The sequence below is a fragment of the Nerophis ophidion genome, linkage group LG01, assembly GCF_033978795.1.
Source record: "Nerophis ophidion isolate RoL-2023_Sa linkage group LG01, RoL_Noph_v1.0, whole genome shotgun sequence".
In the NCBI taxonomy this organism is placed as follows: Eukaryota; Metazoa; Chordata; class Actinopteri; order Syngnathiformes; family Syngnathidae; genus Nerophis; species Nerophis ophidion.
The window spans coordinates 8,002,410-8,021,022 of NC_084611.1; the positions used below are offsets into that span (position 1 = coordinate 8,002,410).

At 43.0% G+C, this 18,613-nt stretch overlaps 2 protein-coding genes across 3 annotated transcripts in view; both read left to right on the plus strand.

Moving 5' to 3' along the window:
* The window catches only part of LOC133550894 (gastrula zinc finger protein XlCGF17.1-like), a 127,317-nt gene that overhangs the window by 55,306 nt on the left and 53,398 nt on the right, over positions 1 to 18,613 (plus strand). The gene's annotated exons all lie outside the window — the stretch shown is intronic.
* LOC133563861 (gastrula zinc finger protein XlCGF8.2DB-like) lies at positions 5,317 to 12,521 on the plus strand. 2 transcript variants are annotated; one of them, XM_061918114.1, is made up of 3 exons: positions 5,317 to 5,614; positions 8,046 to 8,300; positions 11,047 to 12,521. In XM_061918114.1, the coding sequence occupies exons 1-3, from the start codon at positions 5,506 to 5,508 to the stop codon at positions 11,985 to 11,987; spliced, it is 1,305 nt and encodes a 434-aa protein (XP_061774098.1). In that variant the 5' UTR covers positions 5,317 to 5,505; the 3' UTR covers positions 11,988 to 12,521. The 2 variants fall into 2 exon arrangements, with proteins under 2 accessions (XP_061774098.1, XP_061774099.1); XM_061918115.1 differs by lacking the exon at positions 8,046 to 8,300.

The window sequence follows — 18,613 nt, forward strand, 5'->3', positions numbered from 1 at the left end:
AGCTTGAGCACAATAGCTAATAACTATACCAACGGACTTTAAGCATACTAAAGTTGTGTGAATCTGCGGCTGAGGCCACCCCTGAGACAAGAAGTTTTGTCCTTGCACAGATAGAAAAAATGCAGCTTGAGCACAATAGCTAATAACTATACCAACGGACTTTAAGCATACTAAAGTTGTGTGAATCTGCGGCTGAGGCCACCCCTGAGACAAGAAGTTTTGTCCTTGCACAGATAGAAAAAATGCAGCTTGAGCACAATAGCTAATAACTATACCAACAGACTTTAAGCATACTAAAGTTGTGTGAATCTGCAGCTGAGGCCACCCCTGAGACAAGAAGTTTTGTCCTTGCACAGATAGAAAAAATGCAGCTTGAGCACAATAGCTAATAACTATACCAACAGACTTTAAGCATACTAAAGTTTTGTGAATCTGCGGCTGAGGCCACCCCTGAGACAAGAAGTTTTGTCCTTGCACAGATAGAAAAAAATGCAGCTTGAGCACAATAGCTAATAACTATACCAACGGACTTTAAGCATACTAAAGTTGTGTGAATCTGCTGCTGAGGCCACCCCTGAGACAAGAAGTTTTGTCCTTGCAGAGATAGAAAAAAATGCAGCTTGAGCACAATACCCTGAGACAAGAAGTTTTGTCCTTGCACAGATAGAAAAATGCAGCTTGAGCACAATAGCTAATAACTATGCCAACGGACTTTAAGCATACTAAAGTTGTGTGAATCTGCGGCTGAGGCCACCCCTGAGACAAGAAGTTTTGTCCTTGCACAGATAGAAAAAAATGCAGCTTGAGCACAATAGCTAATAACTATACCAACGGACTTTAAGCATACTAAAGTTGTGTGAATCTGCTGCTGAGGCCACCCCTGAGACAAGAAGTTTTGTCCTTGCACAGATAGAAAAAATGCAGCTTGAGCACAATAGCTAATAACTATACCAACGCACTTTGAGCATACTAAAGTTGTGTGAATCTGCGGCTGAGGCCACCCCTGAGACAAGAAGTTTTGTCCTTGCACAGATAGAAAAAAATGCAGCTTGAGCACAATAGCTAATAACTATACCAACGGACTTTGAGCATACTAAAGTTGTGTGAATCTGCTGCTGAGGCCACCCCTGAGACAAGAAGTTTTGTCCTTGCACAGATAGAAAAAATGCAGCTTGAGCACAATAGCTAATAACTATACCAACGCACTTTAAGCATACTAAAGTTGTGTGAATCTGCGGCTGAGGCCACCCCTGAGACAAGAAGTTTTGTCCTTGCACAGATAGAAAAAAATGCAGCTTGAGCACAATAGCTAATAACTATACCAACGGACTTTAAGCATACTAAAGTTGTGTGAATCTGCTGCTGAGGCCACCCCTGAGACAAGAAGTTTTGTCCTTGCACAGATAGAAAAAAATGCAGCTTGAGCACAATAGCTAATAACTATACCAACGGACTTTAAGCATACTAAAGTTGTGTGAATCTGCGGCTGAGGCCACCCCTGAGACAAGAAGTTTCGTCCTTGCACAGATAGAAAAAAATGCAGCTTGAGCACAATAGCTAATAACTATACCAATGGACTTTAAGCATACTAAAGTTGTGTGAATCTGCGGCTGAGGCCACCCCTGAGACAAGAAGTTTTGTCCTTGCACAGATAGAAAAAATGCAGCTTGAGCACAATAGCTAATAACTATACCAACGGACTTTAAGCATACTAAAGTTGTGTGAATCTGCGGCCTAGGCCACCCCTGAGACAAGAAGTTTTGTCCTTGCACAGATAGAAAAAAATGCAGCTTGAGCACAATAGCTAATAACTGTACCAACGGACTTTAAGCATACTAAAGTTGTGTGAATCTGCGGCTGAGGCCACCCCTGAGACAAGAAGTTTTGTCCTTGCACAGATAGAAAAAATGCAGCTTGAGCACAATAGCTAATAACTATACCAACGGACTTTAAGCATACTAAAGTTGTGTGAATCTGCGGCTGAGGCCACCCCTGAGACAAAACGTTTTGTCCTTGCACAGATAGAAAAAAATGCAGCTTGAGCACAATAGCTAATAACTATACCAACGGACTTTAAGCATACTAAAGTTGTGTGAATCTGCGGCTGAGGCCACCCCTGAGACAAGAAGTTTTGTCCTTGCACAGATAGAAAAAATGCAGCTTGAGCACAATAGCTAATAACTATACCAACGGACTTTAAGCATACTAAAGTTGTGTGAATCTGCGGCTGAGGCCACCCCTGAGACAAGAAGTTTTGTCCTTGCACAGATAGAAAAAAATGCAGCTTGAGCACAATAGCTAATAACTATACCAACGGACTTTAAGCATACTAAAGTTGTGTGAATCTGCTGCTGAGGCCACCCCTAAGACAAGAAGTTTTGTCCTTGCACAGATGGAAAAAAATGCAGCTTGAGCACAATAGCTAATAACTATACCAATGGACTTTAAGCATACTAAAGTTGTGTGAATCTGCTGCTGAGGCCACCCCTGAGACAAGAAGTGTTGTCCTTGCACAGATAGAAAAAATGCAGCTTGAGCACAATACCCTGAGACAAGAAGTTTTGTCCTTGCACAGATAGAAAAAATGCAGCTTGAGCACAATAGCTAATAACTATACCAACGGACTTTAAGCATACTAAAGTTATGTGATAATATAAATACATGATTACTCTAACATTGGTGTTTTCCTGTGTCTAGTGCTTTAGTTCTTGTCTTGCGCTGTTATTTTGGTGGGCCTTCCGATTTTGTTGGTGTTTTCCTGTAGCGGTTTCATGTCTTCCTTTGAGCGCTATTCCGCGCACCTGCTTTGTGTTAGCAAGCGAGTCTATGTACGTTGTTGCTATCCTTCTTTGTGTGGACATTGTTGATCGTCATGTCATGTACGGATGTACTTTGTGGGCGCCGTAAGTTTTTGCCGTCGTCCAGCATTCTGTTTGTTGACTTTGTAGCCAGTTCAGTTATGCATAGCCATTGCCTTTTCCTTTCCCTTTCGTTCATTTTTGGTTTGAGCATTACATACCTATTTACCTGCACGCTGGGGTCTGCATATTGGGATCATGACAAACCATCCTGGTCTCACCCGACACATTCCGACTTTTGCAAAGCAAGTAACTACCTGCTGCCACCTACTGACTTGGAGTACTACGTGGTTACCCTGCCGAGTTTTGCACAACACAGACACTAAGCAACGGCACGTTATTTGCAGATTATAACTATTGATTTGCAAAACAATATTTTCTGGACCAATCACGTGAAGTTGCATAATTTCCCACGGCACACCAGACAATATCACAGTGTGCCGCGGCACAGTGGTTGAAAAACACTGGTCTAACAGCACAACAATGTGCACGATTAAATGTATTCGTTGCTCAGACAGTCATGTGCGTTCATTTTGGTGCATAACTTTTGACAAGGGGAAAGATGTCAATGTGTGTTATATTCATGTTCGCATTTAAGATAACCAGCAATTTGTGGCGATTAGCACGAGAGTCATGGCCGCTGATCGCTCGGTAGGATTGCATTAGCTTGCTTTCCCGGGAAATAAGTAGTATCACCATTTTTGCTGTGCAAGAGTAAGACACCTAAGAATGTGTGCCAGACATTAAATTGACAACTCGGGCTTTTAGCTCGATGCCTCGCACTCTCATTCAATTTGGAACCCAGTCCAGAATGCAGCAAGTGCTGGACCAATCTGGTTACACTTACTTGTATTGTCTGTTTAGGCCAGTTATTATTATATTATATATTACTATATAAATTATTATTGTTGAGTTGATTTCGTACATGCAAACAACATGATACATCACTGTGACGAACACTTGCCGTCGTGCGGGTTCTATGGACCACCAAGGAAGGACATTCTTGTGCAGGTTTGACTCTTGTTTAATTTTTCAAATAAAGAAAGTCTTTTGCGCCCACTGCTCGCTCCTCCGTCTCGCTCTTCAGCCGCCCCCGGCGTCTGAGTCTAGCTCTCTGTCTCTTTCGCTCCTCATCCACTGCTGCGGGCTCTCCAACTCCTTCTGCTTTCATCTCTCCTTCTCCCTTTTTATACATTGAGAGGAGTTACATTGATTGTGTCCAGGTGCGGCGTCGCTCCCGGCATCCCCCGCCTCGCCGCTCGCTCGCATTCTCCGCCTCCTTGCCGCCATCTTGGCCCTGCCGCTCAGTCGGACCGTGGGCTCCGCCTCTCCACAATCACAATTTCCAGTCTTTTTCTTTTCAACATGTTCGAAAAGAAGTAGAAAGAAGCAGAGCTGATTTGATCCTACCCGTTTTCCTTCACATAGTAGTTGCCAACACTTTAGTTTACTTCCTGTTCTTAATTTATCAACAATATACTCCATAAATCCATCCATCCATTTTATTACGCTTATCCGAGGTCGGGTCGCGGGGGCAGCAGCCTAAGCAAGGACATTTCCCTCTCCCCAGACTGTAGACTGGTTGGGCAAAACTGCCATGCACCCTCAAGGACCCTGCCGAGAGTATAGAGCTGGTCCACAGTCTCACGACCAGGACGAAAACCACACTGGTCCTCCCGAATCCAAGATTGGACTATCCGGCGTAGTCTCCTCTGCAGTACACCTGAATAGACCTTACCGGGAAGGCTGAGGAGTGTGATCCCAGGAAAGTTGGAACACACCCTCTGGTCCCCCTTTTTAAAGAGAGGAACCACCAGTCCGGTCTACCAATCCAGAGGCCCCGCCCCCGATGTCCACGCGACATAAATACTTCATAAATAATAACGTTACAACATAAATAGACAGATAGTACTTTATTGATTCATTCATGAGAGTTCCCTCAGGAAAATTAAAAATAAATATATAAAAATAAATCAATTAATTCATGAATAAATAGTGCCGTAAGTTGTATTTTTATGGGGCTTTTTTTGTTTATTCAGTCTAACAATTTGAGTTTGTTACTTAGAAATAACTGTTTTAAATAATTGTTCTAGTTTTTACAATCATTTTATTGTATGCAGGATAATATGCCATATTTTGCTGGTTTGAGCACCGAAAAATGTGAAGTTAAGTGAATTATATTTATATAGCGCTTTTCTCTAGTGACTCAAAGCACTTTAAATAGTGAAACCCAATATCTAAGTGTGGGTGGCACTGGGAGCAGGTGGGTAAAGTGTCTTGCTCAAGGACACAACGGCAGTGACTAGGATGGCAGAAGCAGGGGATCGAACCTGGAACCGTCAACTTACTGGCACGGCCACTCTACCAACCGAGCTTTGCCGCCTGTGGGTGGATAGTAAAAAAAAAATGCCCTTATTTTGAAAAACTGCTATCAAATGACGCAACGGAAGTTGCGGACTTCTGGCGCGTGCGCACACGGATCAGGGCAAAACGACTGAGTGGTTGATGTTTCCCGGAGAAGTTTTTGTATTTACGACGCGATTGCCGCGTCAATTCAAGTCAAATATAGACGCAAATGCCTCAAAATTCGTCTTTTCTTAAGCCCGCGAAACGGACGTTGAGGTGAAGATTGAGGACGTGATAGAAGATGGACGACTACTGCTGTGCTAAGATGGCGACGTCATGTCAAAGAGAAAGTGAAAGACAATCAGAAACTTCCAGCAAATCACCAACGGAGATAAAGACCAAAGATGAAGGTGAGTGACTTGACGTTTTGTCATTTGAACACTATTGGATCTAGCATGATAGTGAGAGTCCAGTCCATAGTGGATCTAAAATAATAGTGAGAGTCCAGTCCATAGTGGATCCAACATAATAGTGAGAGTCCAGTCCATAGTGGATCTAACATAATAGTGAGAGTCCAGTCCATAGTGGATCCAACATAATAGTGAGAGTCCAGTCCATAGTGGATCTAACATAATAGTGAGAATCCAGTCAATAGTAGATCTGACAAAATAGTGAGAGTCCAGTCCATAGTGGATCTAACATAATAGTGAGAGTCCAGTCCATAGTGGATCTAACATAATAGTGAGAGTCCAGTCCATAGTGGATCCAACATAATAGTGAGAGTCCAGTCCATAGTGGATCCAACATAATAGTGAGAGTCCAGTCCATAGTGGATCCAACATAATAGTGAGAGTCCAGTCCATAGTGGATCCAACATAATAGTGAGAGTCCAGTCCATAGTGGATCTAACATAATAGTGAGAGTCCAGTCCATAGTGGATCTAACATAATAGTGAGAGTCCAGTCCATAGTGGATCCAACATAATAGTGAGAGTCCAGTCCATAGTGGATCTAACATAATAGTGAGAGTCCAGTCCATAGTGGATCTAACATAATAGTGTGAGAGTCCAGTCCATAGTGGATCTAACATAATAGTGAGAGTCCAGTCCATAGTGGATCTAAAATAATAGTGAGAGTCCAGTCCATAGTGGATCTAACATAATAGTGAGAGTCCAGTCCATAGTGGATCCAACATAATAGTGAGAGTCCAGTCCATAGTGGATCTAACATAATAGTGAGAATCCAGTCAATAGTAGATCTGACAAAATAGTGAGAGTCCAGTCCATAGTGGATCTAACATAATAGTGAGAGTCCAGTCCATAGTGGATCTAACATAATAGTGAGAGTCCAGTCCATAGTGGATCCAACATAATAGTGAGAGTCCAGTCCATAGTGGATCCAACATAATAGTGAGAGTCCAGTCCATAGTGGATCCAACATAATAGTGAGAGTCCAGTCCATAGTGGATGTAACATAATAGTGAAAGTTCAGTCCATAATGGATCTAACATAATAGTGTGAGAGTCCAGTCCATAGTGGATCTAACATAATAGTGAGAGTCCAGTCCATAGTGGATCTAACATAATAGTGTGAGAGTCCAGTCCATAGTGGATCTAACATAATAGTGAAAGTCCAGTCCATAGTGGATCTAACATAATAGTGAGAGTCCAGTCCATAGTGGATCTAACATAATAGTGAGAGTCCAGTCCATAGTGGATCTAACATAATAGTGAGAGTCCAGTCCATATTGGATCTAACATAATAGTGTGAGAGTCCAGTCCATAGTGGATCTAACATAATAGTGTGAGAGTCCAGTCCATAGTGGATCTAACATAATAGTGAGAGTCCAGTCCATAGTGGATCTAACATAATAGTGAGAGTCCAGTCCATAGTGGATCTAACATAATAGTGAGAGTCCAGTCCATAGTGGATCTAATGGGAGACCATCCCGAGTGGAGACAGGTCAGCAGTGCAGAGATGTTTTCCAACCGATGCACAGGCGAGTGGTCCATCCCGGGTCCCGACTCTGGACAGCCAGCACTTCATCCGTGGCCACCGAACCTGTGCCCCCCTACCCCTTTCCACAAGAGAGGGGTGAAGAGCAGAAGATAAAAGAAACGGCAGATCAACTGGTCTGAAAAGGGGGGTCTATTTAAAGGCTAGAGTATACAAATGAGTTTTAAGATGCTTCTACTGAGGTAGCATCTCTAACTGTTACCGGGAGGGCATTCCAGAGTACTGGAGCCCCAAAAGAAAACGCTCTATAGCCCGCAGACTTTTTTGGGGGGGCTCTGGGACTCACTAATAAGCCGGAGTTTTTTGAACGGAGATATCTTGTGGCATATTTGCCAACCTTGAGACCTCCAAATTCGGTAGCAGGGGTGTATATTGTAGCGTCCCGGAAGACTTAGTACTGCAAGGGATTCTGGGTATTTGTTCTCTTATGTTACGGTGTGGACGTTCTCCCGAAATGTGTTTGTCATTCTTGTTTGGTGTGGCTTCACTGTGTGGCGCACATTTGTAAGAGTGTTAAAGTTGTTTATACGGCCACCCTCAGTGTGACCTGTATGGCTGTTGACAAAGTATGCCTTGCATTCACTTATGCGACTGGGCGGGCACGCTGTTTGTATGGAGGAAAAGCGGACGTGACAACAGGGTGTAGTGGTTGCTAAAGGCAGTGCCTTTATTGTCGTCCGGGTGGAAATCGGAGAGAATGTTTGCCCCGGGAGATTATCGGGAGGGGGACCGAAATTCGAGAGTCTCCCGGGAAATTCGGGAGGGTTGGCAAGTATGCCTGGATCATGTCTGGGACTAAGTGTGTTTGTTTTGTGTGTGTCCTGCAGACGTCCAGCAGCTGATTGGTCTTCCAGAAAAACTTCTGCCTCAGTCAGGCAGGAGCTCCACTTTGAAGCAGGAGACTCCACAACCACCCTGCATTAAAAAGGAAGAGGAGGAACTCTGCATCACTCAGGAGGGAGAGTGTCTTGTAGGACCACAGGAAGCTGATCTCACCAAGTTTCCACCGACTGTTGTCTCTGTGAAGACTGAAGATGATGGAGAGAAACCCCACCCAGACAACCTCTTAGCTCCACTATCAGGTAGGAGCAGCAAATCCAGTCGTGAAATTTCCTCACTTTATTATAAGAAAAGTGAAGAGTTTGGGAACAACAGCAACTCAGCCACCAAGCGGTAGGCCACGTAAACTGACCGAGAGAGGTCAGCGGATACTGAAGCGCATAGTGCAAAGACTTTCTGCTACAGAGCTCCAAACGTCATGTCACCTTCCAATGTGGATACAGAGCTCATGTTTCAACTTCAATGGCTTTAATTGAAATTACAGAAAAAATGACCAATGCAATAGATGGTAAAAAAATGTGCGGCAGCAATGTTTGTGGATCTAACTTAAAGTATTTGATAGAACTAATCACAATATTTTAATCAAAAAACTAGAAGGATATGGCATCAGAGGGTTAGTCTTAAACTGGATAAGAAGTTATTTAAAGGGGAACATTATCAGCAGACCTATGTAAGCGTCAATATATACCTTGATGGTGCAGAAAAAAGACCATATATTTTTTTAACCGATTTCCGAACTCTAAATGGGTGAATTTTGGCGGATTAAACGCCTTTCTGTTTATCGCGCTGGAGGCGATGACGTCAGAATGTGACGTCGCCGAGGTAACACACCCACCATTTTCATTTTCAACACATTACAAACACCGGGTCTCAGCTCTGTTATTTTCCGTTTTTTTGACTATTTGTTGGAACCTTGGAGACATCATGCCTCGTCGGTGTGTTGTCGGAGGGTGTAACAACACTAACAGGGAGGGATTCAAGTTGCACCACTGGCCCCAAGATGCCAAAGTGTCTGCCGCCAGACCCCCATTGAATGTGCCAGAGTGTCTCCACATTTGACCGGCGATGCTAAAGCAGCTATTCGGCCATGCTATGGCTATGAATAGCGTCAATAGCTATCCGGTCAATAGCTTCAGTTTCTTCTTCAATATTTTCATACTCCAACCATCTGTTTCAATACATGCGTAATCTGTTGAATCGCTTAAGTCGCTGAAATCCGAGTCTGAATCCGAGCTAATGTCGCTATATCTTGCTGTGGTATTCCCATTGTTTGTTTACATTGGCAGCACTGTGTGACGTCACAGGGAAATGGCCAGTGTCTTCGCAGAGAGCGAAAATAAGGCACTTTAAAGCTTTATTTAGGGATATTCCGAGACCGGTAAAATTTTGAAAAAAACTTCAAAAAATACAACAAGCCACTGGGAACTGATTTTTATTGTTGTATTTTTTGAAGTTTTTTTCAAAATGTTACCGGTCTCCGAATATCCCTAAAAAAAGCTTTAAAGTGCTTGATTTTCGCTATTTGCGATGCCACTATCCATTTCCCTGTGACGTCACACAGTGCTGCCAATGTAAACAAACAATGGGAATACCACAGCAAGATATAGCGACATTAGCTCGGATTCAGACTCGGATTTCAGCGGTTTAAGCGATTCAACAGATTACGCATGTATTGAAACAGATGGTTGGAGTATGAAAATATTGAAGAAGAAACTGAAGCTATTGAGCGAATAGCTGTTGACGCTATTCATAGCCATAGCATGGCCGAATAGCTGCGTTAGCATCGCCGGTAAAATGTGCGGACCAAACGTGGCATGTTAGCATCGATTAGCTGGCAGTCAACATCAACAAAACTCACCTTTGTGATTTCGTTGACTATCGTTGCAAATGCATCTGCAGGTTATCCATACATCTCTGTGCCATGTCTGCTTTAGCACCGCCAGTAAATAGCATGTTAGCGTCGATTAGCGTAGCATGTTAGCATCGATTCGCTGGCAATCATGCTGCAACCAAATATGTCTGATTAGCACATAAGTCAACAACAACATCAACAAAACTCACCTTTGTGATTTCGTTGACTATCGTTGCAAATGCATCTGCAGGTTATCCATACATCTCTGTGCCATTTCTGCCTTAGCATCGCCGGTCAAATGTGGAGACACTCTGGTACATTCAATGGGGGTCTGGCGGCAGACACTTTGGCATCTTCGGGCCAGTGGTGCAACTTGAATCCCTCCCTGTTAGTGTTGTTACACCCTCCGACAACACACCGACGAGGCATGATGTCTCCAAGGTTCCAAAAAATAGTCAAAAAAACGGAAAATAACAGAGCTGAGACCCGGTGTTTGTAATGTGTTGAAAATGAAAATGGTGGGTGTGTTACCTCGGCGACGTCACATTCTGACGTCATCGCCTCCAGAGCGATAAACAGAAAGGCGTTTAATTCACCAAAATTCACCTATTTAGAGTTCGGAAATCGGTTAAGAAAATAGAAGGTGTTTTTTCTGCACCATCAAGGTATATATTGACGCTTACATAGGTCTGCTGATAATGTTCCCCTTTAAGTACTTGCAACAACTTTTAAGTACATTTAACAAGTTTTAAATACATTTGATAAGTTTTAGATATTTTCAACAACTTTTAAATACATTAAACACGTTTTGAATACTTTTAACAACTTTTTAATATATTTAAGACGTTTTAAATACATTCAACAACTTTTAAATACGTTTAGCACGTTTGATACGTGTTAAATACTTTTAACAACTTTTAAATACATTTATCAAGTTTTAAATACTTTCAACAACTTTTAAAGACATTTGATAGGTTTTAAATCCTTACAACAACTTTTAAAAACATTTAAAAAGTTTTAAGTACTTGCAACAACTTTTAAATGCATTTAACACGTTTTAAATACATTAAACAACTTTAAATACATTTGACAAGTTTTGAATACTTTCAGTATTTCAGTGCGTTTGTTTCTTGCAGACGTCCAGCAGCTGATTGGTCATCCAGGAGAACTTTCCCCTCCGCCAGGATGGAGCTCCACTTTGAAGCAGGAGACTCCACAGCCACCCCGCATTAAAAAGGAAGAGGAGGAACTCTGCATCACTCAGGAGGAAGCTGATCTCACCAAGTTGCCGCTGACTGTTGTCTCTGTGAAGACTAAATATGATGAAGAGAAACCGCAACCAGACAACCTCTTAGCTCCACTATCAGATAGTGAGGCTGAAGACGAAGTTGAAGAACCTTTAAGCAGCGATACGGACTGTGAAGATGATATTGGGACTCACACTGACAACAAACACTCTGAATGCTCTAAAAAGCGGAGCGTTCAAACACATTTCAGCTGCTCAGTTTGTGCGAAAAGCTTTACTAAAAAGAGCACTTTGACTCGGCACATGAGAACGCACACGGGTGAAAAACCATTTAAATGTTCATTTTGTGGTAAAGGCTTTTCTATAAAATGCAATTTGACCGCGCACGTGAGGACACACACCGGAGAGAAACCTTGCACTTGTTCAGTTTGCGGTAAAAGCTTCTCCCTCAAAAAGAATTTGACTGACCACATGAGAACGCACACCGGAGAAAGACCGTTTAGCTGCTCCATCTGCCGTAAAAGCTTTACGAAAAAGTGCCACATGACTCAACACGTGGGAGCGCACACTGGACAAAAACCATTTATGTGCTCAGTTTGCGGTAAAAGCTTTTCTCAGTCGAGCCATTTGACGCGACATGTAAGAACGCACACGGGAGAAAAACCTTTTAATTGTTTAGTTTGTGGTAAGGGTTTTACTAAAAAGATTAGTTTCACTCAACACATGGGAAAACATACAGCAGAAAAACCATTTAATCGTTCAGTCCGCGGTAAAAGATTCCATCGTAATTTAGACACAGTCAGACACATAAGAACACACACAGGAGAATAACCAATCAGCTGTTTGGTTTGTGGTATGTTGCTCACCTGTGAGACCCAGGACCTGCTCAAAATAAATTGACTGATTAGTCTTTCACAAATATTCGAGGTATTTGTACAACTTTCCTAACGAGTAAAATAGTTACTCCTTCAGGCAAAAATTGACGTGATGTTGGGGAGGAATTGTTGTGTCATTCAGTGATGCTTTCACCGTCTCTGCATAACTGTGAACATCGACAACCTTCGTATGCAACACAAATAACAATTGCTATTGTTACAAAATGCACACCCCATTGTATTTGTTTATACTGTATATTTTATAAGAAAGGTCTGTGTTCTGCACAGTAATGCCATACATAAATATTAGAGATGTCCGATAATGGCTTGTTTGCCGATATTCTGATATTGTCCAACTCTTAATTACCGATTCCGATATATACGGTCGTGGAATGAACACATTATTATGGCTAATTTTGTTGTGATGCCCCGCTGGATGCATTAAACAATGTAACAAGGTTTTCCAAAATAAATCAACTCGAGTTTGTCATGTCTGTGTGATCATGTTTTGTTTTAGTCATGTTCGGTTTTGTTTTTAGACTCTTTGTGCACTTTTTGTTTGTTTTGTCACCATAGCAACCTATTAGTTTTCACTCACGCTCCTGTTTTCACTTATCACCACAGTATTGTTTAAGCCACAGTTGCAAGGTAGTCAGCCTGGCAACATCACCATCTATCACCCTCGATCACACTCTCCACATCCATGCCCCTTGTCTCTTTCCAAGTAAGTTTTTTTATTCATGCCATTGTGCAAGTGTTTTGTTTTATGTTCATAGTTTTGCCTTTGCGATGGTTTTGTTTCATTGTTAAGTTTTTGTACCTCTGCTGAGAGCGCAGGGGTACTAATGCAGCACTAACTCTTCCGGAACGCTACAACATACACCCCCCACTACTACCAAACCCCGCCCACCTCATTATTATTTTATTTTTGAATTTATTACCCTGTGGAAAAAGTTAATGTTGATATTAACCTCAGAAGGCTGCAAATAGAAAAGAGGCATTCATTTTTTGGAATTAAATATTATTTAATATACCATTGATGTTTTTTGAAAGTTGATTTTGCACTATTACGTTATATAAGCTCTGCCTGTTCCATGGGAGGAAGCCCAAATACCCAGAGGGAACCCACGCAGTCCCTGGGAGAACATGCAAACTCCACACAGTAATCCTGTTGAACCCAGGATTACTCAGGACCTTCGTATTGTGAGGCAGATGCACTGACCCCTGTTCCACCGTGCTACCCTATTTAAGCCTTGCTTGTTCAATATTCATTGCAAAACTTGTTTGGGTCCCTATTAAAAGGTTAATTTGTTCAACCTTGGCCCGCGGCTTTGTTCAGTTTTAAATTTTGGCCCACTCTGTATTTGAGTTTGACCCCCCCTGCACTGTAACTGTAAACTCCGCCCCCTCCCGTTGGCTCCAAACAGAGACAATTTTTGTTATTTGGGTCCAAAATGGCTCTTTCAACGTTCTGGGTTGCCTACCCCTGCGTTAGTGGAAAAGCGGAAAATGAGTGAAAGCGACAGAAACGTTGCCATGGAAACGAGGGTTTTCTTAAGTGCCTGGCTGCAGTCACACCGCGACACCTGTCCGTCAATAATAACAGTCCCCGATAACCTGGACCATTTCAAACAGTTATTCGTTTTTTTATTGTTTAATTTGCATTGCCTCACACGATGAACACTACATATATTTCTATATGACGCCGTCACTTTTTTGCGCTCGCTATCCAGGTACTTTCCTGGCTATTATCCGCCGGCCGCCCTGTTGCTGTAGGGAGGAAAAGCGAAAACGGCACACATTGCGGAAGTAACATTATTTTACGTGCGTCGGCTGAATACAAATATATTCCACAACCCCAAACACATCTTTTTCAAAGCCTGCAGTGAAGGGAAAGGTTAGTGATGAGCGAAGACAATTCCAGGAAAAGTGGGAGATGCGATTTTTCTTTGTTGAGCACAGGGGGACCCCGACGTGTCTTATTTGCGGTGCACAATTCTCATTTTGTTGTATCCTGATTTGATTTTGTGTTGAAAATAAAAATAAAGACATTTAAAAATATATTAAAAACATTTTTTTTTTTTTTGCGGCCCAGCCTCTGCATCCAGTAGCCCCCAGGTAAATTGAGTTTGAGACCCTTGATCTAGTTGATGATCCCGCACGGATTATGAAACATAAAAATAGTTCCAAACTGGATCTCTGCCTTCCTTCCTTCAGCAGACAATCATGTTGTCACTATCAGTGCTCCTTAAACCACCGTGTCGTATCCACCCTGGCAAACTATAATCTTCCAGCGATAAACAAACCTGGGGAAGCGGAGGGTTTCCGAAGAGCCATATTTGAGGTATTTTGAGTGTTTGGATATGTTTATCTTCCGGAGTTGGCGGATGATGGTTTCATTGAAGCTCCACAGCGGTCACAAAGGCGGAAGAAGGCTGCAGCAAAGTAGGGTCCCCAATTGTTTTGGTCTCCATGCCATTGGACCCTGGCTTTCTCTTTGCCAAGGGCAATATGGTGGCTGTCAGTGCACCAGTCATCCCACTTTAAAATATTCCACGCACAGGCGTTCTCCTGAAGGCAATCCCACCAACAGGAAGACAATCATACTCGTTTTCAGTGATCGCCGACCACAACTATGTTTATCTTCCTCTATTTTGTAGGCCTACTGAAAGCCACTACTAGCGACCACGCAGTCTGATAGTTTATATATCAATGATGAAATATTAACATTGCAATACGGCCGCGTTAGTTTACTAAATTGCAATTCTAAAATTTGCGCCGAAATATCCTGCTGAAACGTCTCGGTATGATGACACGTGCGCGTGACGTCACGCATTGTAGAGGACATTTTGTCGCAGCATCAATCCCAGCTATAAGTCGTCTGTTTTCATCACCAAATTCCACAGTATTCTGGACATCTGTGTTGCTGAATCTTTTGCAATTTGTTCAATGAACAATGGAGACATCAAAGAAGAAAGCTGTAGGTGGGAAGCGGTGTATTGCGGCCGGCTTTAGCCACACAAACAGCCGGCGTTTCATTGTTTACATTCCCGAAAGATGACGGTGAAGCTTTACTATGGAACAGAGCGGTCAAGCGAACACGGTTGGATTTCACCACGCACACAAAGTACAGTGTATTATGCAGCGATCATTTCGAAAGATCGTGTTTCGAAGAGGGTCCCTTGCGAAGGGCAGAGATGGGCATCGCCACCACCCGTCGACTGGTGCGGAAGAAAGGTGCGGGGCCGACCTACAGGTTGTACAGGTACGACCATATAATCTCACTAAAACACTAGTAGCACAATAAGCAGATAAGGGATTTTCCAGAATTATCCTAGTAAATGTGTCTAATAACATCTGAATCGCTCCTACAGTATAGTCTTTTTTTTTTTTTTTTTTTTACTAGTCCTTCACGCTCACTTTCCTCATCCACAAATCTTTCATCCTCGCTCAAATTAATGGGGAAATCGTCGCTTTCTCGGTCCGAATCGCTCTCGCTGCTGGTGGCCATGATTGTAAACAATGCTCAGATGGGAGGAGCTCCACAACCCGTGATGTCACGCACATTTCATCTGCTACTTCCGGTAAAGGCAAGGCTTTTTTATCAGCACCAAAAGTTGCAAACTTTATCGTGGATGTTCTCTACTAAATCCTTTCAGCAAAAATACGGCAATATCGCGAAATGATCAAGTATGACACATAGAATGGACCTGCTATCCCCGTTTAAATAAGAACATCTCATTTCAGTAGGCTTTTAAGGAAGTAGTTTGGTTCATGTGTCGTCAGGTGGGTTCACTTCCTGTTGTATGTAAACACGTCCATGTATGGATGTTCATATTGACCTTTTATTGTATATTAGTTGTCTTTTAATATCTTGCTTTATTGCCTAAATAATAATTATAATCTGGCAATTTATGACCTCATTTGGAAAATGTATGACTTTTTTTTTAATTTCATCGATCAAGACGTGTTGCTGTTGTTTCGTGTTTGTTTTGTTTGTGGTGTTTTGGTTCGCTTTGTTACTGAAATGAGGAGTAAAGTAAAAAAAAAGTTCAATCAATCAATGTTTATTTATATAGCCCCAAATCACAAATGTCTCAAAGGACTGCACAAATCATTACGACTACAACATCCTCGGAAGAACCCACAAAAGGGCAAGGAAAACTCACACCCAGTGGGCAGGGAGAATTCACATCCAGTGGGACGCCAGTGACAATGCTGACTATGAGAAACCTTGGAGAGGACCTCAGATGTGGGCAAACCCCCCCCCCCTCTAGGGGACCGAAAGCAATGGATGTCGAGCGGGTCTAACATGATACTGTGAAAGTTCAATCCATAGTGGCTCCAACACAGCCGCGAGAGTCCAGTCCAAAGCGGATCCAAGACAGCAGCGAGAGTCCCGTCCACAGGAAACCATCTCAAGCGGAGTCGGATCAGCAGCGTAGAGATGTCCCCAACCGATACAGGCGAGCGGTCCATCCTGGGTCCCGACGAGCGGTCCATCCTGGGTCTCGACTCTGGACAGCCAGTACTTCATCCATGGTCATCGGACCGGACCCCCTCCACAAGGGAGGGGGGGACATAGGAGAAAGAAAAGAAGCGGCAGATCAACTGGTCTAAAAAGGAGGTCTATTTAAAGGCTAGAGTATACAGATGAGTTTTAAGGTGAGACTTAAATGCTCATATTAAGTTCATATTAATCATCCATCCATCTTCTTTCGCTTATCCGCGGTCGGGTCGCGGGGGCAGCAGCCTAAGCAGGGAAGCCCCAGACTTCCCTCTCCCCAGCCACTTCGTCCAGCTCTTCCCGGAGGATCTCGATGTGTTCCCAGGCCAGCCATGAGACATAATCTTCCCGGCGTGTTCATATTAATTATTTAGGTCTAAAAGAGCACAGCCTGTATCTTTATGTGCACAATTGAATGTTTTAGTTGTTCACATAGTTATGTTTGTACTAGTTTAGATTGGCGGATGACGTTATTAATGGAGAAAGATGTAAACGTGTCTTGTATTCATGTTTGCATTTACTATGATAACTACTAGCTAGCAATTAGTAGCCGCTCTGGGTATTAGCTGTGAGTTACCGCCTTCACTTGCAACCTACCTAGTGATCAGTGCACTGGCTGGCGTTTCCAGATGATGAGCTGTGTCACCAGTCTTTGAGTGCAGTTATCGGTCACGCTTTTAGGCTAATGTTTGAATAATTATGTATATATTATCACACAACTCTTATGCTTTTAAGGGACGTTGCTGTAGTTATTATCAATTGTGCTAAAATGGTATTTTTTTTTTTTCTGTGCAAAGCTGGCAATCCAAACGATTGCAAGCCAGTCTCGTATCAGTGTTTGGTTCCAGAATCGGCCTGCTGACTGCCAAGGCTGAACATCGAGTACCGCGATGCAGACAGAGCAGAGACAAGGCAATATCACGACTTTCAGCACATTTGCATTTTTTGTGTAATCATATATTGTGTCTAACTGGAGTTGTCGGGATTACCCCCTTCCCTCAGCGACAGCTTCAGTGATGTAACCAGGGACCTCCCAAATAAATGGAGAAAGCACGTGGGCTGGAATTGTAGAACGTAGTTTGGATCTGCAACTAGAGTACAGCCCAAAACACGTCTCTCCTCAATTGAGCAAAATTTAACTCTTGTCTCTGCATGATTCCTTGCTTCTTGTCTGTTTTAATAGATGTCATCAGTGTTTGAACCTGACAGCTAATTTGTGTTTGGAATGGTAAAACTAACTCTGGGGAGTTTTCAAGGGTTCAGGGAACTTTATTGTCATTCCAGATTAGCAGGAAGAGCTTGTGTGCTCTTGGTCTATCATGAATTTAGGCTGCCATTTGCGGTCACTATCAATCAATCAATCAATCAATCAATGTTTACTTATATAGCCCTAAATCACAAGTGTCTCAAAGGGCTGCACAAGCCACTACGACATCCTCGGTAGGCCCACATAAGGGCAAGGAAAACTCACACCCAGTGGGACGTCGGTGACAATGATGACTATGAGAACCTTGGAGAGGAGGAAAGCAATGGATGTCGAGCGGGTCTAACATGATACTGTGAAAGTTCAATCCATAATGGATCCAACACAGTCGCGAGAGTCCAGTCCAAAGCGGATCCAACACAGCAGCGAGAGTCCCGTTCACAGCGGAGCCAGCAGGAAACCATCCCAAGCGGGGGCGGATCAGCAGCGCAGAGATGTCCCCAGCCGATACACAGGCAAGCAGTACATGGCCACCGGATCGGACCGGACCCCCTCCACACGGGAGAGTGGGACATAGGAGAAAAAGAAAAGAAACGGCAGATCAACTGGTATAAAAAGGGAGTCTATTTAAAGACTAGAGTATACAAATGAGTTTTAAGATGAGACTTAAATGCTTCTACGTGTCATCGGGGGGGGGTTTGGAATCATTTCTGTAGTTTGCAAATAACCAGCAGGCCACGTTGAAATGTTAATTATGTTGTATTATGCTGCGAAGAGGTCCAGGGTGTACCCCGCCTTCCGCCCGATTGTAGCTGAGACAGGCGCCAGCACCCCCACGCGACCCCAAAAGGGAATATTTTTATCCTGTTTC

Coding starts and splice junctions, on each gene's coding strand:
- LOC133563861 (XM_061918114.1), top strand. CDS start 5,506: ATGGACGACTACTGCTGTGCTAAGATGGCGACGTCATGTCAAAGAGAA. Junction 5,615..8,045: donor GATAAAGACCAAAGATGAAG/GTGAGTGACTTG, acceptor TGTGTCCTGCAG/ACGTCCAGCAGCTGATTGGT. Junction 8,301..11,046: donor CCTCTTAGCTCCACTATCAG/GTAGGAGCAGCA, acceptor TGTTTCTTGCAG/ACGTCCAGCAGCTGATTGGT.